The 25978-nt window shown below is 40.6% G+C and overlaps 1 protein-coding gene across 1 annotated transcript in view; it reads left to right on the top strand.

Moving 5' to 3' along the window:
• Window positions 1-21729, top strand: part of KCNK17 (potassium two pore domain channel subfamily K member 17) — a 29055-nt gene extending 7326 nt beyond the window's left edge. The window contains 4 exon segments of the mRNA XM_042885890.1: window positions 3733-3847; window positions 14100-14266; window positions 14810-14978; window positions 18628-21729. Coding sequence (XP_042741824.1) covers window positions 3733-3847; window positions 14100-14266; window positions 14810-14978; window positions 18628-18923 — 747 coding nt within the window. The 3' untranslated portion in view covers window positions 18924-21729.
• Window positions 21730-25978: the final 4249 nt, after the last annotated feature.

Here is a 25978-nt window from a genome sequence, read left to right as displayed (position 1 = left end):
AACCAAGTGGGAGACTGCATGTAAGTGTTCTGAACCGTGTTTTATCACAGAGTTAGTCAGGCAGGCATCTGCATTTAAATGGACTACTGTGAATGGACGTCATGTTTTTTTTTTTTTTCTAACCATCAACTATCATAATATTTGATGATGGAGTTTGGTTTTGCATGGAACTGTCAAGAAACAGAGCAGCCTCACTGATGGAAAAAATGTGTCAGCTTCCAGATGAATTTTCATTGACTCACGAAGCCCTGCTAATCAAGAAGATCCTAATTTAAAGATCCTATAGCAATTAGCTCCACAGAGACTTCTATAGAAGGCTCAAAATGTTATGTGCATGGTTAGCAGAATATTTGCAGTAGTCTCTGTGACCCATAAATTATTATGATTATTTTAGAGGAGAAAATAAGTACAGAGAAGTAAAATTCCTATGTTATTTAGCTTTTCTGCTAGTGGAAACCAAAGCAGAACTGAGTCCTGGGTGTTTTTTTCCTATTTTAACCACCTGCTACTTCCTTCTTGTACTTCTGAATTAGACATGTGACATTTCAAGTTCCCAAAATAGCAAGCCCAGATTTCACAAGTTCGATATTGTGGTTGAGCAGTTGGTGATACTAACTGATGTGTTAGATCAGACAGATATCCACTTTTGAAAAACTGGATTTGGGACTTTACCTTGGAATCCATCAGGTCTCAGAAGAACCTAATTAAGAGAAAACAGAAAACCCTTAGGATTCCACCCCCCACGTTCCCCCCAAATTAATGTAAATATAAAGAAAAGTAAAAAACGTCTACAGTTCTCAAAGCCATGCCAAAGGAACAAAGCAGATGTGACCTTATGTATATGTTTCAGTTCTTTCATAAGTTTTGAACCCACCAACCTGTACTTCTGTATTTTTGTTTGCTTAAAAAATATAGCATCAGAGTGGAGTCGGTAGTTTTTCACTAGGAAAACCAGAGAGGATTCAGTTGCCCTAACTATTTCTTAGCTGGGTATCTCCAATGTGTTCTATCAAAATGATGAACCACTTCTAATTTTTCTTATGAAAAGAGCACTAACCAAAAGTAGATGTCTAGAGAAGTTTATTAAGTTATGATACATTTCCCTAAGTACTCTCTCATCTTCTAGGATTTTGTAGTCTGATAACTTAGTGTGCCAGAAGTAATTTCTGCATATTAACAGCTATTTATGGATTCCTTTCATGAATATGCCTTTATTGGCACACCTGTAGGAAGTCAAGCTCCGTCACTTTCACTGTGCTCGGAAAAATTAATCTTTAATTTTTGATCATTGCTGCTGTGCTTCTGATGTTGATTCCGGGTATTATAAGTATCCTTATTTCCACCCTCTAAGAATCCCTCCACTTAAAGGATTGCATCAGTAGCTCTTTCTATAAGTGATGAACTTCAGGTTTCTGACAGGAGAGACAGTTTATTCAGGTGAGTCTGGTTTGTGTGAGTATTCAGACATTCTGATATCAGATTGTACAAGCACAGTGATCCTCACAGCTTATCATGTTATCTGGGTGTTTGATAGCACGATCTAACAGGGAAAGACAAAAGATGTAGCCAGACACTTACAGCTGAAGGCATCCTTGAAGACCTCCTGTAAATATGTGAGGTGTCTCATTTCCAGAAGCACCAGGCATACAGAAAGCTCAGTGTCTGCTCTTTGTCAGTGAATGAGTTGTGTTACCTTCCTTCTGAGCTGAATGTGGGCCATTCAGTGCAAGCACTTGAGCCTACCTGCAGCCTCTTAAGTGCCATGTTTCCTGGTAGCAGCATCACGTCAGGGGAAGTTAACACAATGACCTGAAAATGTTTCAAAACACTGCAGTCAGGAAATGTGGTCCCCAAGAGTATAAAATAATTCTTGAAATGTCAAGGGAGACATTGGAATCTTCGATGGGTGACAAATCTGTTGTTTTCTCCCCACATGCACCCTCTACCCGTGAGACACCCTCTACTCATGAAACTAGGGTGTAAATTTGAAGATAAAAGGCCTGTTATTCTCTCACATTTTTCTTGTGTAGCTTGTGATCTCAGCAGTCCTACATATTTTGTCTTGAAGACGCATATTCCAGCACATAGCTGCTGGAAATGTCAACAGTCCTGCTCTCAGATAAACTTTAAAAAACCCTTTGCATACAGTGAATTTTCTATTCTCCTGCTTGATGTCCTATTGATACGAACTCAGCAATTGACACCATTACACAGTATCAAGTTTTTAAAGCCATAAGCTTAAGAACTAGAGAGGTTAGTAAAAAACTGTGACCCAATTTGCGCAAACAAACGGAAGTTTCTTGACACGGAAGGCAGAAATCAGCAGTAGATGTTCTTGCAGGATGTCACATCACAGGAAGTGGTAAGCCACAGGAACCAAGGCATTAAATGCTTGATTTCACATCATTGCATCACTTTAGTTCTCTATGATTTGAGAACAAGAAACTGAACAGTTGTAATCACCCATGATCTTAGAGCTGTTTCTTGCTTTTGTGTGAGAACTGGTAACTGCAGAGAAAGAGATAATGGTCCATGTAAAGATGCTGACTGGGTCTCTGTAAACTGCTTGTAATTCATAGCCATGTGTAATTTCAGAAATCACTTATAGCATACTTTCACCAATAAAGAACAAAGAAGAACAAAGAAGAAAGAACAAAGCTTCTGTGCTTTGCAGACTAGAAGCACTGGTTTTCTTGATGGATATATAAACTACAACTTTATAAAGCCAATTACTGATGCAAATCTAACCTGAGAATGATTCTGTTATTATGATAATCAATGATATTATCACTGATAGATGCTTTATCTGCAGTTTTATACATGGTATAGGGATGGTGTTATTCGAAATCTGCATGTCTTCCTCAGAAGTGATGAATTTTATCTACTCCTGACTACACTTTGCATTCAAGGATAATTGGCTCTCAAGGATTTTCTTGGCCAGTGGGTGTGAAATGCTTAGTGTACGTGCTGTGACTAATATAGTTTTCTTCACAATGCAGTTGAATATCTTTGACTTTATTGGCATAAGAAAACATAATTAGATGTGGGCACTGCTAAAATGTCTGATAGCCTGCTTTTACCTTAATTCTATACATTTCACCATAGTGGAATCTGAGTCTTTTACAGGTGGACTGAATAAAATTGGGCATCATACTGTTCCAGTCTAAATCTAACTTATTCATACTTACAGCCATGGGGTAAGGACAAGTTGTCCAAAACTATTAGGCTGGTGATTTTTGTATTGTTTCCATGTCACACATTACAACACATATATTCCTCTGCAGTGTATGCAAAGGTTCTAATATGTATCACTTAGGTTGCATGTTTATTTACTGCTCTGGGGATTCTGCCTTCAGAACATCCCATCTGGAAACAACTTGTTTTCCTATTAATATGCTGTAGGGCAATCAATAATGCTCTGACTGGGGCTTTCTGTAGGCATCCCTTGCCCTCCAGTCTCTCTTACACTTACTTATATGATCTACCACATGCAACTTCCTGTTGTTCTGTAGATGGTTTTTTTGTTTCTTACAATCAGTACACTGTTTTTTGGCTTTCCTGACCTCTCAACTCTTTGGTCTCCGGAGCACAGGATATCTTCTATTAAAAGGGAAATGTTATGGTCCAAAATAACTGTAGTTTGTGACTTTCCCAGCCAGTGCTAGAAATGCCAGTCACATGAAGTTGCCGTAAAGGGAGTCTGTGGGATCTCATGTTATTATCTCTTTGCAGAGTATCATCGAAGCCTACAAGAGTGGCGTAGCCATTCAAAGAAACACCACTAGCCTTGACAGGTGGGACTTCAGTGGGTCTTTCTTCTTCTCCATCTCTGCAGTAACAACCATTGGTAAGAGTTTCCTGCTGATTGAATGGCCTTACGGGTGGGAGTGAAGCAAGAATGAGGACATGATCTATTAGACACTGTTCGGCTCTGGGGGACTTCACGTTACTGGTCTATGTCATAGCACCATACGGTTTCTCAATGGGTGAGCACATAAGAAGCTATCCCAAGAAACAAGAAATATTTTTTTTTCTCAGTGCCAGTGTAATAATAATCTCCATCTAGATGCAAGGATAGTTAGCTCAGTATGTACCTCTATTAAGTTCCTCAGTTTTTTTTGGTTGTGAAGTAGTATTGCTTCAAGGTGATGCAATACTCCCTATACCCCAGAATGGCAGGGACCTCTGCAGGTCACCCAGCTCAGCCCCTGCTTAAGCAGGGATGCATAGAGCAGACTGCCCAAGGGCATGCCTGGCAGCTTCTGAAGATCTTCAAGAAGACCCAACAACCTCTTTCCTTGTACTTTTTCATTGCTTTCTCTGACCTAGCTCTGTCTGAGAGGTACGAGGTGAATTGTGCATTGAAGTGAGCTTTCTCTGTCACAAAGAGAGAGAGAAGTATTTTGAAAAGCTTTTATTTTACTTGCATTGGATGAGAGCCTGCGTGTTTGGGTGAAAGACCCACAGTTGGATAAATCACAGAATCGTAGGGATTGGAAGGGACCTCCAGAGATTGAGTCCAACCCCCCTGCCAAAGCAGGTTCCCTACACCATGTCGCACAAGTAGGCGGGTCTGGAATATCTCCAGAGGAGGAGACTCTACAACCTCCCTGGGCAGCCTGTTCCAGTGCTCCGTCACCTCACTTAAAGAAGTTCTTGCGCACATTTGTGCGGAACTTCCTATGCTGAATGAATGAAACAGTTCAGTTAAGTTCCAGCAATTGAATAATGCAAAGCCACGAAAGAATGATGGAAATGGGATGGAAGAGAATGCAAACAATAAAATGGATTTATGGACAATGTAACTTAATGCAGATACTATTAATTATTGTCAGTGCATATCCCCAGTCCCCCAAACCATTAATAACTTTCCCAGACATCTTTTCTCACTATGTAACTCAGCATTATAAAAAATGTGGGGGAAGAGAATGTGGTGTGGGGAGAAAGTCGTTCAACATATGTTAAAAAACAAACAAAACCTCATGAATCTCTTAAGTTACAACACACCTGTCAGCTCTCTTCTGTTTCAAATGTGTTTTAGATTTGGAATTTTCTTTGTGCAACCAGGTGGAGTTTTATTTTGAATTTTCTCTGACAGTTCTTGAAGATGCATGGATTTCAGAACATTAAGCCTCAAAGCAAGAGCTGAGACAGAGATGGTCGTGGATTGTTTTTGCTTTTTTTTCCACTTAAAATTCCTGAACTAATTCCTGTCCAGGCCCCACCTAGACGCTTTCCTGTGTGACCTGCTGTAGGGAACCTGCCTTGGCAGGATGATGGAACTCGATGATCTCCGGAGGTGCCTTCCAACCCCTACAGTCCTGTCATTCCTGTCATTCTGCGATCTGTTCTTTTGCACGTGTTTTGTTCTGTGTGATGCCTTACCACGAGGCACGGGCTGCACCAGATGATGGCAGTGGTGCTGCACGGGCTGTGGCTTTCCAGTGTGAAGCCCGGGAGCTTCGTTCTGGCCTCTGGTAGAGTGACATCTGTTCAGAGCTGCTTTGCTCCATCCTTAATCCCGATTCGGTTCTAAACTGTCAGAATTACTCTGTTTTACCGCGTCCAATTTAAGTTAACAGTTCAGGAGAATCAAACTTGTCATGTTCAGATGTAAGGGTTTTTTGTGATGCTGGCAGAGATCTAGACTAAACACCTGCTTACATTTTACTGATGTAAAACTGTTTTTAGGAGACTTGCTAACGACTTTGTGATTGCTCAAGTCACCTCTGCAAAGACAACTTTGAACTGTTAGGCCTTGGGTTTTCTTGTTTAGGCTGTTAATTGACAACAGCCTAAACAGTACATTAACACTGTAGGTGATGGCATGTTGTAAAAGTGAAAAGCACAGCTTCTCAGAGCTTCGCCTTGAATCTAAGTTAACTATCTTCTTTGCTTGTGCAAGTTTTTGAGGCAGTCACTAGTGCAGCCTCACTGACCTGAACATCACTGCCTGGTCTTGGTAAGTGACTGTCCTTCCCAAAGAACTCAGTGAAGTTCAAAGAAGTGATGCTCAGTAGGAAGATCCATATGGAAGACACAGCTATGGTGGAAATAACAGAATGGAGTTGGTTTTATTTATTTATTTGCTTGTTTTTGAGAAGGCTGTGGTGAGGCTTTCAGGCTGTGTGGCAAGGACGAACTTCTCCCAAGCTGCAGGTACTGAACCACTGAAAGCAGGTTCAGCTCTGCAGAATCAATGGGTAGTAGTTCCAACAACTGTCTGACAAACACTTTCTGGCAAATGGCTTCAGAAAGAATAAAGCTAAAATGGTAATGGAGAAAAGAGATTTCAAAAACCTTAGGGAGGCAGAGTAAAGATTGTGGTGGAAAATCTGGAAGGTTCTACTCCATGTGTTCAAGCTGCTGCAAGTTTTGGTTGATTGGTGTTTTGTTCTGGTTTCATTTTTGGGCAGCTTATTTTTTCATACTCTCTCTGTAACTGATGCTGTTCTTCCTTGCTGGCCTCTTATGTAGTGTAATGTCTTTGAGGCTTTCACATCAGCGGTTTTTTGGTTTGTGGTTTTTTTGCTTTTTTTCCTTAATCTTCTCAAACAGCGCTGCCAAAGCCATTATCTTTTACCTTGTTCCCTTTGCTTTGAGATGCTCTTTCCGTTCTATCAGCTCCTGGTTCTGTTTCAAGCTCTGCCTCCTTCAGAAGGCTTGGTGTGTTCCTATGAAGTCCTCACCAGAACTACTCTCTCAGCTACAGGAAGGGATGTTACCTTCATTCCCATTCATTCCCATGGCTGGGGGGTATCAGCTGCTTTCCTTACTGACACTCTTGATACCCTTATCACTCATGATGCAGTCTCTTCTGTGCTGTCCCTTAGTTCCACTTAAATCAGTCTCATCTATTTCCAGTAGTGATTAAAAGCTGCCTATAAATTTTGCTTAGAAAATGCAAGATTGTAACTTGCAGGATGGACGTGCTTGGTACTCTAATTCTGAAGATTCAAAGAAGGGATGTGTGTACCAAAAGTTGTTGTTTAAAGGAGGGCTCTAAGTCCAGGTAATTATTGGTCAATCTCATAAATTGAATGGAAGTGCAATTAACTGGCAACTCTGCCCATGATAGGGAGTTGGAAATAGATAATATTTAAGGGCTCCTGTAACTTAAGCCATTCTATGATTGTAGTTTTTCATCACATGAGATTGACAGTCCTGGCCTTCTGTCAGTTCCTTCTCCTCACTGTTTTGATATTCTTCATTGCCTCCTTCATTACTGTATTTACATGTTATATCATCCCAAGTACCGTTTGTTATCTCATTTTCAATAGGAGATTTTTCTCTTTATCCTGAAGAATAATCTTGAGAGTAACAGTGGAAGTGATTAAGGAAGAAGCTAATTTTCTGTTGGTTTTATCCCTCAAACATCCTTATCCTCTGTTTGCTCTCTTCCTAGTTATCTTGGACTACCAGTGCACAGAGGTCGAAGCAAGTTCAGAGTGAGGCACAAGATTAAAGTTAAACACTACAGGGTGGTGAGTTTTTTTGTTGTTGTTGATAGATGGAAGGGAAAGGACTTAAGATTGAGGTTGTTTGTGCTTGCTTAAAAGAAGGAAGAATATTTTTCTCTCACAGCCCAAGTATCCAAGTATCTTAGATGTGTGGATGCTGTTACCTAGTGCTGTCCCTATTTCCTGATAGCAAAGCAAGTATTCATTTGTATGAATTTAAGCATGAAATAAAGCAGTAAAAGCAAGGACTCTGTCTCTCAGTACAAAAAAAAAAAAAAAAAAAAAAAAAAGTATTAGCTCTTAGCAGCAACCCTTCAAAGATGCAAGTAGAAGTTGATGAGTGTCAGGTGGCAGGTGGTGTTTCATATACTTTTGAGGATAATTAGTACTTCGGTGCAAATTATTCCTATGGAGGAAAAACAGCCAGACCAGGGCTGGAAAGTCTTTGCGCTCCTAGCAGTGTAGGGTTTTAGACCAACAAGACTTTGTCTCTAAAACTTTAATCCACTGTAGTGCTGACCAGTACGTGATGGAGCTCCAGTGCACTGGTTTCTGTCCATTGTGATCCTCTGGGAAATCCAGTTAAAACATCTCAATGTCTCAAAGTATTTAAAATTGGAATAATAGGCTAGGGTCACTTTCACGTTTTGATCCTCTGGTTTCTTCAGGGACATTCTCTGCTCAAGAACACTGCACCTTCAATGCATTGATCTTTTCCCTGCCCTGTGACATCCAGTAGAGCTGCTGTACAGGTTTGTCCAAGTAGGACACAACAGTCTGTGGGACATCACCAAGGGATTATGGAGATGATGTTCCTTCCAATGTTCTCTGAGCTCTTGCCTAAATTCAGAGGAGCATATTTAGTCTGCTTCCCAGCCACATGCCATCATGTTCTGTTGAAACTGAGTACATTACACAGCCTCCAGTATGCACTAGTATACTGCACTAGCGTAAAAGAAGGCTCCAGTACTCATCCTGATCTTCCAGAGAGGGTTTAAGTCACAGACTCAAGTAGTGTGCAACCAAATGTTTCTGTTGCCTGTAACTCCATGGAGACAAAACTGAATAGTGAGGGGCATCTCCTCGATACCTACTAAATACTGGAATCTAAATGAGGTCCTCCGTATTAGATGCAGTTCCAGAGATTCTAGGCCACCACTGCCATTTTGTCTACCTATACTGAATTTAGATCTTTTTTTCCCCTCAATGCAACACATGAATTTGTCATGAATAAAACTTTCATTTAGCCTGAATGAAAGCATTCAAGTCATTTCTAAGAGGCACGCGGAAATGTTTATATCTTCAGAGAGGTGTTAGAGGAGGAGCTGGCAGAGTACTTCTTGCTGAGAGCTCATTGGTTTGAGCACTCACTGAGTGTAGCAGAGCAGTGTGAAGTTTCTTCTTGTATCTGGAGATCTTCCTAACTGCCAACTGAAACATCTTTCTCTGGGCAATTGAATGTGTAATGTGAAGTAGTGTAATTGTAGCAGTGGTGTCCCTCGCTGGCCCAGCAGGCTTGTGGATCAGACGTTTGTTGTAAGGCATGGTACCTAGCTCCCAGGCTTTTCTGAATGCTTGAGTATCCAAGGCAAAATACCACCAACAGGCGAGACAGAGAGCCCTTCCCTGTTCCCACAAGAACATCCTTTAACCCTGGGATGCTCCAGAATCTCCCAAAAAATATTTGAATGCTCAAACTTCTGATAAAGTTAGTGGTTGGAGAAGTGACCCTTCTGCTGGCAGTTTTTATGAAAATGTATTTCTGTATTTTCCCTCAACTGCAATTTGGTGAGTTTGCAGATGTCTTTCAACTCACAGAGGATGCTTTTACTCCCTCCCTTCCCTCCCCCCATTCTAAGTGCTTTTTTCTTAAGATACTATTTTGTGGCTGAGCAGTGAGAACCGGGTCCAAACAAGCCACCCATTGTCAGTAGCAGGAAGTAGCAGTTGCATTGGCCAAACTGGGGCACTGTTGTTGGAAAGCTGTTATGGGAGTGAAGAGAGATTTTTACTAATTCTCTATTAATCACACCTCACTACCCTCCTCTTAACAAGTCTTCGGAGCCTCTGAATCCCTTATGAGATGAATGTGTACAAGTCCACAGGGCTGGATGGCATGCATCCCAGGGTCCTAAGGCTGATGTAGTAGCTGAACTGCTGTCTGTCATATTTGAAAAGTTGTGTCTGTCAGGCAAAGTCCTTATGGACTGGAAAAAGAGAAATATCACTCCCGTTTACAGGTAAGGGAGGGAGAAGGATCCAGGGTACTGCAGGCCAGTGAGCCTTACTTTTGTGTCTGGGAAGATCATGGAACAGATCCTTCTGGAAGACATGTTAAGGCATATAAGGGATGAGTGGGTGATCCATGACAGCCAGCACAGCTTCACTAAGGAAAGGCTGTACCTGACCAATCTGGTGGCCTTCTATGAGGGTGTGACTGCATTGGTGGATTACAGAAAGCCAGCTGATGTCATCTACCTGGACTTCTGCAGAGCCTTTTACATGGGCTCCCACCACATTCTTATCTCTAAATCAGAGAGATGGTTTTGAAGGGTGGGCTATTTGGCAGATAAGGAATTGATGGGAAGGTCACAGCCAGAGCGTTGTGGTCAATGGCTCTATGTCCAGGTGAAGGATGGTAACGGAGTCCATGTTGAATCTGGTACTCTGTAGCATCTTTGTCAAAGACATAGATGATGGGATTGAGTGCACCCTTGTCACATTTGTTTGATAACAGCAAGCTGAGCAGTGCAGTTGATATAGCAGAATAAAGGTATGCTGTCTGGAGGGGCCTTAATAAACTCAAAAGGTGAGGCCTTTTGAGCACCAAAAGGTTTTGCACTTGGGTCAAGCTAATCCCAGATATGTGTACAAACAGGGAGAAGAACTCCTTGAAAGTAGGGGTTTGGGTTGCCAGCAGTGTGTGTGTGGAAGGCCAATGGTATCCTGAGTTCCATCAGGAGAGAGATGGCCAGCATGGCAAGGGAGGTGATTATCTCCCTCTATTCTGCCCTCCTGGGGATGCACTTGGAATACTGTGTCCAAGTCTGGGGCTCCCAACACAGTAAGGTTGTGGAGCTTTTGGAGAGGGTCCAGACTGGGGCTGCAGTATCTCTCCTATGAAGATAGGCTGAAGGAGCTGGGCATGTTCAGCCTGGAAAAAAGAAAGCTGTGGGAATACCTCATTGTGACCTTCCAATATCTAAAAGGAGTTCATAAACATGAGGGAAATAAACTTTTTACACAGATAGTGATAGGGCAAGGGGGAGAGGTTTTAAACTAAAGGAAGGGAGATTAAGTTTAGATCACCAGGGAGAAGTTTTTTACTGAGAGAGTGATGAGATGCTGGAACAGGTTGCCCAGAAAGATGGAAGATGCCCTATCCCTACAGGTATTCAAGGCCAGGTTGAATGGACTCCTGGGCAACCTGGTCTAGTACCAGATCTGGAGGTTTGTGGTCCTGCCTGTAACAGGGAGGTTGGAACTTGATGATCCTTGAGGTCTCTTCCAACCCAAGTCATTCTATGATTCTACATACAGAAATGTAGAGGGAAACTAAGCTGGGTTTACTGAAGCTGTGTAATAGAAGCACATATGTGAATGTGGACCATTTAGAAATGAAATCACTCATTTTGCATCTTCTAAGGACTGTAAGTTGGACTTTATTTCAAAATGAGCACACCTATGCAGGATAATTCAGCTACTTTGATGAAAAAGTACTTGTACTTTGACCTTTGTAGTTTTTGAGCATCTCAGTATATCCCTTGGGGCAGGCACGTACCAGGTGAGATCTTAGTTTGTGAGGAATGTGACACTGTTGATATTGTTGTTTGTTTTCATCTCTGAAGTTGATGCAGATCTTCTGATGTATGCCCTACAGTATTATAATTACCTTCATTCAATTTACAGTAATTCTCATTTACCCATTTCTTTGTGAGGTGTCTAAGAACAGAGATTCATACAGAATCATCAGATGACTTGAGTTGTAAGAATATACAGTATATACGATGATATGAATACCTATTTTTCTAGGCCAAAGGCAAGGTTTGATCATTTGCCAGATATATTTTGCAGAGTCTAAAATTTCATGCACTGTTCAATCAAACCCTATATCCTGTATGAAAAGCTCATGGAATGTGGCATTTTTTTATATATATATTTACAACAGTTACCAAATCTTTTAGAATTTGTCTTGAGCCACTGAGCCCGAGGGTGCCAGGTAAATCGTATGCAAAGCAGGTCTGGTGTTGTGCTAGACTTCTCAGTACACATTGGACTTTTGTATGTCATTGAATGTGCTGTTCTAAATTAAATTGAATGTACAGCCTAACTTGAGGTGCTGTCCATTCAGCAACACGGTGGGGGATCTCTAAAATCCTGAAGGTGGCTGTGCTTCACTGAGTGACATGACAGGCATCATTCTTTTTTCCTGATGTTTTTTCTCCCCTTCTACAGAGATTAGAAAGCCTGGAAAGCTATGGTTAAAAACAAACAAACAAATAAAACTTTCCTAGCCTTTATATAGCTTTTCTTAAGTTGATATGGAAGGGAAAACAGAAAAAGAATCTAAACCTGTGGAATGTCCACATACACATAGTGTATGTGGCTTGTATTCAGCCTTACAGTAAATGTATCCCAGCTCTGTACCCTGGCTCTGGGTGCATCTGAAAATCACCTTAAATAGCATGAAAGAGGAAAAATTGGAACCAATCCACTGAGATGTGGCACAGTCAAATCACACACATTGCTCAAATTCACTTGCATGGTAACATGTAACAGATTTATTTGCCTGCATGTCTCTTGTTTATGACACCTGGCAGTCTAGAAATGGTGAAAGCCAGCAGACGTGACTCAGTAATTACATATAGCGGAGGGAAAAAGTCCATAAGCTTATAGAGTTGCTCGTAAGTGAAGAACACTGTATTGGAGTTAAGGCTGCTCTACAGTCTTAATTTAGCCCCTTTGTTAGACTGTATTTCAAAACAACCGTTATTTATGTAACAGCATCCCATTCTTTCCAGGGGCTCTGTACCTTCCCAAGCATAGACTGTTGGAGCCATTGCTTTGGAAATGCATTATGTGTTAAGATGTATGTTTAAACCCAAGTCCCATAAATCATTCAAGCCTATAAATATTAGAGCTGAAGCCATCCAGATTGGAGGAGAAAAAAAAAAAAATAGTTTGTGGAAGTAGGAAGGAGGTGAAAATATTTACTGTAAGACAGTTTACTGCCAGACCTCTTTTCTGGTTTGGTTTTGTTTATTTAGTGTATGTGCATAATTAACTGTTTGTGGAGTCATCTCTAGTGGGAGGGTTTTGTTAGCACAGAGCTTGGTGCATAATGTCATCTGTTCTTGATAGTGTGTCATTATACGTAGCTGGTTGGTGATTTACTACAGTCAGCATGGGGTGGAGATTTGTGAAAAAATGGGAAGCCCATGCTTCCAACAGTGGATGTTTGTAGGACCTGCTTCTTTCCTGTGGGGAGCCCAGCCACTAGACTTCTCTCTTCTTTTATCCCAGGGTTGCACCACTTACAAGCACAGTAGCAATGTGTTACTGCAGGGAGCACCTCCAGGTTTGTACCAAGCTAAAAAGCTGTGTATGGCTGGGAGGATGTATTCATGGCAAATATAGAAGTTTGGCCTTGTGTATAGAGATGCACAAATAACTAATGAGCAACAGGGATTTTGTAATCTAGTGAAGGTTATAGGTCTCTAAGTAGCTAAATCAGTGTCAAAGTTTGCATCACATGCTAGTCCTTTCTGTGTATTAGAAACGCTCTCTGAAAGAAACTGAAGTTAGATTTGATTTTCTTGTCACATAAACCACTTGAAGTTACGTTAAGTGTAGGTTTGCAAGTTTATGGGATATTTTAAAAATCAAGTATGGAGAAAAATTTAATGTTGCAGCAGTGCTGATGAAAATATGATGATCTGAACCATGATACAAACAAGGCTCTGCTTGGTGGGCAGCATCTTTTTTAGACCAATTGACACTTTAAAAAAAAAAAAAGGGGGGGAAGGGGGGGGGCAGCAAACTTTCAAATGTACTTCTTTCTTCTTTGTTTGAAACTGAAGAATTTTACTTGGGCTAAATATAATTTTTTAAAATTTGTTGAATCGTGGCAAACAACTTGACAATAAGGAGCACTTGATGTTTGTGGCACAGAAGAGAAGTATAGGCAAGGAGGCAGCAGTATGTTCACTAGTCCAGTGGGACAAAGGTAATATTACTAAAAACACTATTGTTTTGATTCAGAGACCTTCTGACAACGATGCAGGATCACTTACCAGCAAACTTGATGCCAACAATGATTACAAAAATTGAACTAAACGGATGTTTTGCATTTACGTCAAATCCTAGCCAGAGCAGTTGGTAGGGAAGAGGAAATTCACTGGTAAATGGGAAAGGAACTAAGTAAAGTTGGCAGGGGAAGAAATGTTATTTTCCAACCTACAATAGGATGTGACAAACAATAGATGTAGTTTACAGTTATTTATAAAAACAAAAAAAAAAAAATTCTTTTTGGAACAGTAACCTTCTCTAACTTTAGTAGAAGTTGAGGTTCATTTTCTAGAGGAGGGGAGCAAGCAAGGAGAATGTTTCAGATTTAACTCCTCATTCCTCCCTATCTAGGCTATGGGAACCTAAGCCCCAGCACTGCAGCTGGTCGAATTTTCTGCATCTTATTTGCACTCTTTGGGATCCCCTTGAACCTTGTCCTCATGAATGAAATTGGACAGCTGATGTTGTTAGGGGTTCAGCGTAGTGCCCATCACCTAGAGGAGATGTTTCACTGGAAGGTAAGCAATGGGGCTAGGCACATTGCACTCTTAAGGTTGGGGAGAGAAAGAACACTTGGTATTTTTGATCCTCTGACTGACAAGGATGTACCTTCTTGGCCAAAAATGCAATAATGCTCAGGAGTAACGGGAAATGCATAAATTCGGTTATGACAGTCCCATGAGGTGTCAGATAAGGTAATTTATTAGCTGATGGAACTTCTGTAATTAATGGCTTCCCTTCCAGCAAGAGAATTGCCAGAGCCTTAGAACTATTAACAATCCTAGGATAGCTAGTTTGATTATCAGTCATGGTTGGAATTACTTATTTAAGTTATATGGGAGCATTTGTGAAATCAGCTCTAAAATGGTATGATTTTTGGACTCAATAAAAGCATGGCCAATTTGTGTTGACTGAGAGAGCCACACTGTTTATTTTAGTGTAATGCTGTGAGTATTTGTGTTCTTGTGGAGCTTGATATCACCTTCAACTAGAAAATGAGCTTTACTTTCCATGACATCTTCCCTGCAATTCTTTGTGTTGATGTTGTTTCATTTTACTAGATAAAAGCTGCCCTGCTGATGAAGACCTGTGCGCTAGTAATGGGGTTGTTATTGTTCCTCCTGCTACCTCCCTTGTTGTTCTCTGACAAAGAAGGATGGACTTATGAAGAGAGTTTCTACTATTCCTTCATTACTCTCAGTACTATAGGATTTGGAGACTACGTGATTGGTGAGTAGTTCTAATGTAATTGCTTTTACCTACTCAGCATCAAAGCCAAAAGTGCAGCATATCAAGTTCTCACCTTGGCAGTCTTACACCACCAGCAATCCACAGGTATGATGACAAATCTGTTGTAGTAGGTGTTGTACAGATTGGAGAAGGCACTATTTCTGTGATAGGAATGCCATGTGTGGAAGAACAAAGCAATCATTTCCGTGTCAATGAGTAACCTTTCAGCATTCAGGTGATCTATCTGTTGAATGAGTGCGACACTAGACTGGAGTGCTGTTTTTAATCACAGCAGTCACTGATCACTTCGTGCATGCCACTGCACTAGCAATGTTTAGTTTTAAAGATGCTACTCTGCATTACCATTAACAGACAGTGAGCATTTCTCAGTTGAAACCCCAGATAAAACTTTCTAGAAGCAACTTTAGTCACTTAGGCATAGACTACCAGGCACCAAGCACCATCTAGTTTTGGTTGCCAAAACATTTTGTCAGAGGAAATGGGTTTGGACCTATGCCTAATGAATTTGCTGAAACACAGGACACACCTTTTTGATAAAGACATTAACTATAAATTGATTCTAGAAACACATGCACCCTTGAATGCCTGAAAGACAGACTAAAATATCTTAATAATGATTCTTTATTTTCATTTCTTTGTAGTGCTTGCTTGATGCTTGAACAGCTTAAAGGTGGTTAGCTGGTCTGTAATGCATCAAATTCCCCTATATTCAGCACTCGTGAGGCCGCACCTCGAGTACTGTGTCCAGTTTTGGGCCCCTCACTGCAAGAAAGATATTGAGGCCCTGGAACGTGTTCAAAGAAGGGCAACAAAGCTGGTGAGGGGTCTGGAACACAGGCCATATGAGGAGAGGCTGAAGGAGCTGGGAATGTTCAGCCTGGAGAAGAGGAGGCTCAGGGGAGACCTTATTGCTCTCTATAACTTCCTGAAGGGAGGTTGTAGTGAGCTGGGGGTCGGCCTCTTCTCTCGTGTCATCAGTGATAGGACCAGGGGGAATGGTTTCAAGCTACGGCAGAGGAGATTCAGGCTGGACATGAGGAAGTATTACTTTTCAGAAAGGGTGGTCAGGCACTGGAATGGACTGCCCAGGGAGGTGGTAGAATCACCGACCCTGGGGGTGTTCAAGGAAAGGCTGGATGTTGTGTTGAGGGACATGGTTTAGTAGGAGCTATTGGGAATAGGTGAACGGTTGGACTGGGTGATCTTTTAGGTCTTTTCCAACCTTAGTGATTCTATGATTCTATGATTCTATGAAAGTCCTGACTAGAGCTTGTATAGACACACTTAAACTAGCTTTAATCATGTTAGCTTGGGCAAGGGTATCCAAATGGAGCTTAACAAAAGCTAGCCACTTCAACATTCTATAGATGTTTCTGAACTCTGCTACAGCAAATTTCACTCTGTTTCTGGTTGATTTTGAGGCTCCTCTTTGGTACACTCTCTCACTTCCAGATGTGCTTTACCTATGCGTACCTTTGTACTACCATAAATACATTGGTTCATATAGGAATAAGTGAATACATGCCAGTGACCTGTGGTATGTAAAGACCAGACAACTTTGGCCTCACAATCTTGTGTTTGTGATTTATGACTCAGTATAAAACTAAGTAAAGCCAGGGCATGCATTCACGCTTTATTTTGTGACTTCCACACTGTCTCCCCAATTAGTGTGATCCCTGGCACTGTCTGGATCAGGTACAATTTGGGGAGTATCACATCTTGGCAGTAATGCCCATTGTCCCCTTTTGACACAGCTGCCCTGTCTTTGGTGAAATATAAGCCAGAAAACAGCACTTCAATTTGGAGTTATAAAACTGGCTATAGAACACATTATTTAGTAATATTGATGTAGCTTCTTCTACTCACTCTGAAATCTATTAATTTACATTCAGTAAGCCCTTATATCAGAAGTATTTTACTTTGTAGGTCCTAAACTGCTTCTCAACTTCTCCTCCCCAAGACTGCATATATCAGATTATCTTCTAGGAAGACTCAAATAGTCATTTTCTCTTATTTTCATTTATTATTTAGAAGGTAATAATTTTTATACCTTTTGAACCTGGCATTTGTGGAAGGTGCTTGTTTGCAGGTGAGTATAATACTCTCTATGACACATGTTCACCTTGTAATAGTAAGCCAGCACAAAGAGCAGTTAAGACATAAGTGGTTGGTAAAGCCCAAGCATTTTTCAGCTACTAGTAGTAATCTCAAAATGCCTTGCAATCCCATTATATTGAAAATAAAATAAAATTAAAATTAAAATGCAGAATCAGTGGGTACAATGTAGTTCCTCTAACCAGTTGCTACTTCCATAGTCTTATAGACCCTAACAGTTCAAGGACAGCAGTTTGGGACTCACCAGTCGTGGCAGGCAATGACAGCATAGAAGTAGTACATGCAACTGGTCACAGATGATAAACACCCAAAACCTGCCTCTGTGGACATCCCTTATCAACCTAGCCCTATGTATAAGTTTCACTGGGACTCAGTTACAGGATGTGAGCTCCAGGCTTACGGAGGCACTGTGTCATATGTCACCTCCTCACACCCTGTCCCCAGAAAATAATGTGCCCTATAATATCTGTCATGCTGCAGGTATTCACTTACAGAGTTACAAACTTTTTTCAGTAAAGAAAATAAATAATGAAATCTGAGAAGCAGTAGAGAAGAGTCCAAGCAGAGAATGCTGCAACTGGTTTGTATCTTGTAACTCTCTTGAGGTTTTTAATCGTCCCAGCCTGCTCTACAAATGCAGCCCAGTCACTTCGTAAGACTAAGCTCATTACTTTATTTTTTACTATTATTTTTAGTATTGCTATAGACACCATTCTAGCCCATAGAAGCATCTTAGTACTAAACACTGTGGGAATGCAAACCAAAATGTGACTCTGCTCCAAAGGGATCACTGACTTTTTAACTGAGCAATCAGACAACATGAACAGATAACATAATATAAAGCTGTCTTTAAAGAAAGCTTACAAGCAGGAGGTGGACCCAATTTTTTTACAGTCTGATAGCGACAGGACAAAAGGGAGAGGCTTTAAACTAAAAGAGGGGAGATTTAGGTAAGATGTTAGGAAGAAATTCTTTACTCAGGAGGTGATAAGGTTTAGACTGCCTGGAGGGGTTGTGGATGTCCCATCTCTGGAGTTATTCAAAGCCAGGTTGGATGGGGTCCTGGGCAGCCTAATCTGATGGGTGGCAGCCCTGCCCATGGCAGGGAGTTGGAACTGGATGATCTGTAATGTCCTTTCCAATCTAAGACATTCTGTGATTCTAAGGTTTGGCTGTAGTTATAAGTTTTTGGGCTGCTTTGTTTCCCTTCCCTCACCTTAGGCCAGGCTCTGCTTGCAGGAAACCCCTGTTAGATACTAATACAATATTGTAAAGCTGAGCGAGTGATGCGTGAAAAAAAAGAAACTGCACAAATGTGGACAGTTTAACTTACAAACAGCTCTGATTTTGGGTTTATTTTTTCATTATTTATCTTACTATTTCTTAGTCCTACATAGGTAGGAATTGCTAATATTACACCATATTTATCTCCTTTCTCTCTGCTTTACATGAAATGCCTTCTTTGAGGCAGTCTTCACCCAATGTCAAAATGTTTGTGATGATTCTTTTGTAGGGATGAACCCAGACCGCACCTATCCAAGCTGGTACAAGAATGTAATCTCCCTTTGGATCCTCTTTGGGATGGCCTGGCTTGCACTGATTATCAAATGTTGCATCAACTTACTGGAGAGCTCCAGTGACTTCTGTCAGTGCAACAGGAAGAGCATAGAGTTGCCAGAAGATGTAATGGATGACAGCAAAAAGAATATGACAGGACTACACAATGTGGAGACCTGCAATGACAAAGACACAAAAGCAGGAGGACCAGGTGGTTGTCACACCCACACAGATTCTACGGAAGCACTTTAGAGGAGGAACATACCTTTGGTGTCTCTCACATTCCAATACACCAGAGATCACAGCTTAGAAATGTGGGAATGGAGCTGCGCTGATGTTCACGCTGGGATGTAAACCTGCTTGTTGAGTGTGAAATGCTTCTATTCTGAATTGAAAATAGCAGCAAAATATCTCAATTGTAGTATTACCAAGAAGACTCTTGACCAACCAAAAGTAGATTTTTTTTCAGAGATAATACCTACATTCCCATCTCAATAAGAGGTAAACTTTGGTATCTGCACCCAGCACTGCCCACTGTCTTTTTCTTTGCAAACAAAGTTAATGTAGCCTCCAAATGTATATATGGTATTTTGCAAATACCACAACTAGAAAAGGAAGCATAATTTAATACACAAAGCAAATTGTATGTTGCCAAAAGGCTCAGTGGAAAAATATTCTTTTAAACAAGCTGGCAGTGACTACAGATGATCTCCATCACTATGTGTTTGTTCTTGCCAAAGGTGGTAATATATTTTTGCTATCTGATCATTTGTACATGAATAGCAATGAGGCAGAGATTGTAGAGGTGCCTAATAGAAATCGAATGCTTAGTTTTGTTAGGGAAATTTCTACATCAGAGGTCCACTAATATTAGAGAAGATAGTAGGCAGTTATTTTTTTTTCTATTCCAAAGCTTATGCAGGATCATCCTTCGATAAGTATTATGTAGATTAGATATCATCTAAATGCAAAGTTCATTTAGATGCATTTTCTTCTTTTTCATGTTTGTTGGAAAAGGAAGAAGAGTCAAGAGCTGCTTTAATCAAAAAACAAACTTAAGTGCCTTCAACATGATCAGCAAAGATGCTCTTATCAGGAGCTTCACATGGCATAAATGAATACTGTATTTGCTTGTTTAGGTTTGTTTTTATAAGCACAACTGTAATGCAAAACCTGATCATTTGGCACTTCTGTCAATCATGAACTTAAAAGTTTTAAATATTTCCTTAAGTTCTCAGAAATGTTGAAAAATTATGCCATTTTAAGAGGCCCAACAGAGTCTAACTCCTGCTGCCATTCATATACCAATATCTGTCTTGTTTTCTTATTCCTGTTATGGTATTTGCATCCAAGAGCAAGTAGCATGACTAACTTTGAATGCTTGACCATAGGAGTAAACCAGAAGGAAGCGTTTGTGTGAGCCTAAGCTTCTGCATTGGTCCTAGATCGTCACACAGAGAGAAGAAAGTGGGCAGAAAGCATAAGCTGTTGGAGCATGATGCCCACAAATTAGGAATATACATACCTGGGCTTCCAGCAATGCAGTGAGTGAAAATTTCAGTCTTTGGGAAGACAAGTTATGGAAAACATATCATGGAAAAAAATAGTTTCCCAAGTACACCAGTCTGAACTTCAGTATGTTGTGGAATTCATTGTAAAAGAAAACGCAAGAAAGTAATCTGGAAGATCAAATTAAGACTGTCAGCCTTTTTGTCATCAGCTTTTTGCTAACTGTGTAGAGGTAAATGTTCTCTCGTGTACTTTTTCAATAGACAGCAAGAGGTAAGAAAGGTAGTTAGTGGAAATTTCAAGTTGTATTTGGGAAAATGATGCAAAATAAATAAAACTAATTTTTTTTTTTAAATATTGGATAATTCCTTAAAAGCTTTCTGCAAAATCTTTTCTGCTTTCCTATGTTCTCCTGTGTTTTGTTTTGTTTATTTTCACTGTTGGATGTGCAATTTAGTTTTTACTAATGTTCATAATGGGTAGCCCACAGTAAGGCTAAAGTACAGTTTTTAAACCTATGTGAATCACAATTCTACAACGTAAAGTGTGATACTCTTTTGCATCACCTTCCAGGTACGAAACTCAGCAAATATTTCAGTATCATAAAAGCCAGATGTCCAGGGGATAATAAGAGTTTCTGCTGTCAAGGATGAGAATGGCTGTGCTAAATCTACTTAAGGTTTAATTTGAAATGTCACAGCTCTGGGAATTTTTACTGACTCTGCTCTTGCACAAAAACGCTTAGCTTGAGAAGAGTTTCCTCTATTCATTTTAAATGTCTATTATATTAATCCCATGCATTTCAAAACTACTGTGTGTTTGTAGTTTGTGAGTGAGGTGTTCATAAGATCTCTAGAGATTTGGGCACCCCATTCCTACTGAAGTATAAATGGCTCCATGCCTTGGGACTGCTAATATAGCTTATGAGAGCTGAAAGGAGGAAGAACTTCAGAAGTAGTCCTGAAGAAGGAAAAAAAAAAAAAAAAAGAGTAATCTTTCATAGATCTTAGTGCTTCCACTGTACGTCAAGGTTCACAACAAACCTAAGCATGGGGCTGGGTCTCAAAGTGATTCAATATCTGTACCAGCAAACCTTACTGATTCACTTCCTTCTTCAGTTGTGCTGATCTCTTGCCCAACAGCTTCCCCATGAGTGTAGTCCTGCCACAAAGTCTCCAATACAGCATACCTAGTGGGAGGAGGCTTATCTGAACTGCTAATTGATCTTCCAGAGAAGCAAGCTTGCGTGGATTATTCTCTCTCATTCCCCACAGACTGCTGTGCCTTTCCCCTCTCTGTTCTTTATAAAGCTGTGGTTAAATGACATGAATGAATTTGTTCCCAGAAGGATAAGGAGAAAATGGAATTTTGCAACATCACAAAAACACGATCACTGATGTGTCTACTCTACCAAAATATGAAAGGTTACCTATTCAAGGGTAAAATAAAGAAAACAAAAGCATAGTGCGGTTATCATTCTTGTCATGGTGAACCTTCAGTATCCTGTAATCTCCGTTGGAAAATTACCAATGCTTCTTGATTATTATTTTTATAACATCTCTTCCTGTTGAAATAAAAATGTGATTTCCATTAGTGATTTCAGGCTAGACTTTTACAATTATTCAGAAGTGAATTCTTCCTATTATTCTGTGTTTTGCTTGTAGAAGAAGAGGAGCTGGAAACAGGTTTGGTTAGTAATAGTAGTTGTAAATATTTATGTAACATCAATATCCAAAGACTTTTTCACAATCAAAAAGAGCATAATGCCCTTCTCACCTTTGTACAGTTTCCCAGGAAATGGACACCTTTGAGAAACACCTTTAGCTGCCCCCCCCCCCCCCCCTCAAAGAACAAATCCTGGGTTTAGCCTCTCTTTTTCATGTTGGCTCTTTCAGTTGGTCCAAATGAGGTATTTACCCCTTGGGGAGAGTTATGTCCAGAAATGTGTACTAAGATACTACAGCAACATAGTACAGACTGATCAGAATTGTGCTTCTAATAATCTAGTTGACTACAGTATTTTAAGATCCTTATACTAAAACAAAAAGCAGAGCTCTTTTTCTATGCTAATCTCTGGGTTTTAAAAAAACAATCCAGGATGTTATTTTTCTCTCCACTGTGGGCTGATGAGATCTTATCTTACAACTGATATCTTACAGCTGATATCCAGCTCAAGTTAGAGCTAAGAATGTCTTCCCTGGAAAAGAAAAGGCTCAGGGATGCCTAATCAATGTCTATATGTTTCAGAAGAGAAGGTACCAAACAGATGGAGCCAAGTACTTTTCAAAGGTGTGTGGTGCCAGGACAAGAGGCAATGGGCACAAACTGGAATGCAGGAGGTGCCAATTGAACATCAGGAAGCGCCTTTTTACTGTGAGGATTATCAAGCGTTGGCACAGGTTGTCTAGAGAGGTTGTGGAGTCTCCCTCCTTGGAGATGCTCGTAAGTCATATAGATGTAGCCTTGGACTTTGGCAGGGGTTGGTCCAGATAAACTCCAGAAGTTCTTTCACCTCAGCTGTTCTGCATTCAAGTTCAAGCCAACCTGCTGCTCATAGTGCATGACTGTTACTGGTTTGCAGCATCTCTGTAAACATACAGCTCGCACTCACGGTAGAGTGAACATTTGGTTTATTCCACAAATAAATATTCTGGCTTATAGAAAAGGGGAATACAAAGAAAAACATATTTTTCAATACATTCATGTTGTGGCTCAGAGAACCATGTGCTTAGTAGTATCTCTCCTTGAGTTAATCTTGGCTGTGTGAGGTGTATGGCTCCAAACCTATTGCCAGAAAATAAGGTTATTTCTCATGATTTCTTCTTCAGCCTTCCTTCTAGTCTTATTTCTGCCTGATTGCTCTAGCTCCTGAGGGAGTTCCCTCACCATTCCCAGGCTAAAATCAATCCTGTTCCTCTTGCTTTTCTTCTGTGTGCTCAGTCTCTTCTGTGCTACGCAGAAGGAAGTATGTCCTGCAGAGTCCTCTTCTGTGCTATATCATGACCAACATAGTATTAAAGGCAAAGAGAAGGAGAAAAGCAGAGGATCTGCAGTGTTTCCTGCTCCAACTCTCTTAATGAAATGAACTTTGGGATCCTGACACTGGAGAGTGTTGAGATCTCCCCATTTTCTGTATAAGCTTTGAGCTACTGCTCTTCTCCACGAGAGGAACCAAACTGCCTCAGATATCCTTGTTTTAAAGTCTTTGTAATTTGCTGGAAAGCTTTTTGTCACATATGCTCCAAGCTCCTTTAGTCTGTGGAAAACCTGAAAGAATTAGCAATACTTAAAGGCTTCAGTTAAAGCCTTTAAGTAGGAAGGTTGTGGTGATGGATTCACACACATTTGTCTTCCTCCTGAGGCAGCATTAGTTACAGTAATCCAGGAAGTACTGTACTGCAAGCGGTGACCTGGAAAACTGAGAATTAGTCTTCCCTGGATTTCTCTGGAAATCCAGCATCTCTGGATGTTTTAGCTGGTTGGGTTTTTTTTGTTTTGTTTTGTTTTTGGTTATTTTGTTTTTGTCCATGATCTCTTGCATTCAAAATTGAATTTTTCAGCTGAATAGCAATATTAACGCATGAGGATTGAATATCTGACCTAAGGCTTTGGAAAATTTGGGATCTATCACAGAATTTCTGTGTGATATCACAAGTATGTATACTTATATTCTATCTGCATTGTCCCATAGAACCTGGGAAAAGCAAAGGATGCATGCAGAAATAGCTGACTAACTCAGACAGCCCTTTTCCACACAGTGCTGTCCTGTGATTCCTATGGCAGAAACAAGCACCTGTGTGTGGCTTTTCTATCTCTGAAAACCAGAGATGCCTCAAAACAGCCAGGGAAGCCGTGGAAGTCACTTACACCAAAGAGACACAGGTTCATGTTTCTGTGTGACTAATATCAAGGAGCTGAAACCTGTATCAGAGCTAAGGCCCCAGGCTAGACAGGATCTAGTCTTTCTCAATTCCCTGAGCTAAATTTTCATTTCAGGGAAAGAAGAGGGACAGGTAGTGGTATACTCTGTAGTTCTCTTGTAAAGGTGTGGAGATGTGAAAACATGACACCTACAATCCGTCTCAATAAACATAATATAGATGCACAGCATGGGACAAGCACACCTGCAGAGCAGGTATCCAGCAGCTCAGGAGGAACAGAGGCTTGGCCCCAAATCCCAGGTGAGCACCTTCTGAGTAGCTAGTAGCAATTTTGAGAAGGTCTGTAGCCCCTTAATAGGGGCTGAGGGACCTGTGGACATGTTGCCACTGGAGGGCCCTAATGATGCCACCTGCAATACAGGACTGTGGAGTGTGGTTCAGCTCTGCTGCATTTGATTCAGTTATGTTGGACTTGAATTATCTGTTTTAAAGAGTAAAGCTCTACATACAGATGGAACAACTGTGAAATGTCATTACACAAATAAATGACGCACAGGTAAAGAAGTCAAGCTGTGCAGTCTCTGGGTAGATGAGCAGGTTTTGCACCTATAATCTTGCACACTGCTTGCTTCGCAATGAGAGGGAGCTGTCAGGGACTGCCAATAGGAGCTGTGCTCCCAGCCTTGCCCTCCCTTATCACATTTCTAAGCAAAAACAGCTGATTAAGCAGGGTCTGGTGGACTGACCTGACATCTAGTTTCAGATCTACTTAGAATGGGATCATTTGTTGATTCATGCTCAGACACTGGCTTTCAAGTCTGCAGCCCTGGCCCCTCTTTGCTCAGATGGGCACTGGTTTTGTTTAGCAGTCTGCTAATTCTGTGGGTCACAGCACTTCTAATTTGAGCAATGAGAGATGTTGAAACTGCATACAAGCAGACACATGCAGTAAGGTAGGAGCAGATTTTTCAATGCAGTCAGTTACATGTATGGGAAATAGCAAAGCTGAGTGAGGGCAATATACGATCGTATTGTAGGAACATGCTGCTGGACTAATTCAAACCTTATCTGCAGAAGGAAGTGTTTGCCTGTTCAATTCAATTGGTATCGTTATACCAGGAAACCCTCCTATCAAGTATGATGCTCATACTACTTTTCCCAGGGAAATACAGGCTTATCTTGTTGGAATAACTCCTGCATTCACTCTGCACCAGCACAGGTAGGCTGGCAAAACTTGGCATAAGGACTAAATTCTCTCTTCAGCCTTTTATCTCTATAACTCAGCTTTGACACTCTTAAGACACAGTTAATTTTCCCCATCCTGTAGCTCCCAGAAATACTGGCAGAAGTCACTGCTTAAGATTTGTACAATTTTTTTTGAAAATAAGACTGCATAGATCACACAAGGCAACTCCAGCTTGTCTTATCAATCTCTAAAATCTTTCTTTCTGTTAAAATGCTTCGTTTAACTTGAAAAGACTTTATAATGTTGCAGATTTATCTATGTTAATGATCAGGCAAAGAATTCATCTCATCTGATATTATGTATCTATATATAATTTGATCAAAGGCACTTTAAGGGTATGATTCATCCAACCCACTTTTAAGATAAGACAAATCTCACCTGAACAATGTATATAACTTTCAGGCGTTTCTATAGGCAGCCTTGGCATCATGCACATTTAGGAGGTGGATGAGTCACATTCTAGAGATCTTTACTCACCTTGCATCTAAGCCACCAGTTATTCTTCCATGTTGATGGAAATTGCGCAATCACTTTTGCTTTTATTTTAGGTCACTTTCACATTTTGATTTTCAGGCACTTGGCAACTGTGTGGTTTGATTTGCAAACACTCTCAGAGGAAGGCTCAGCCCAAACCAATCATTTTCTTTACAAAAACATTAAGACAAACTTTT

This window comes from Lagopus leucura, unplaced genomic scaffold (assembly GCF_019238085.1).
Source record: "Lagopus leucura isolate 7727_CA_CO unplaced genomic scaffold, USGS_WTPT01 Super-Scaffold_73, whole genome shotgun sequence".
Classification (NCBI taxonomy): domain Eukaryota; kingdom Metazoa; phylum Chordata; class Aves; order Galliformes; family Phasianidae; genus Lagopus; species Lagopus leucura.
This window is presented reverse-complemented; position numbering and strand designations above follow the sequence as displayed.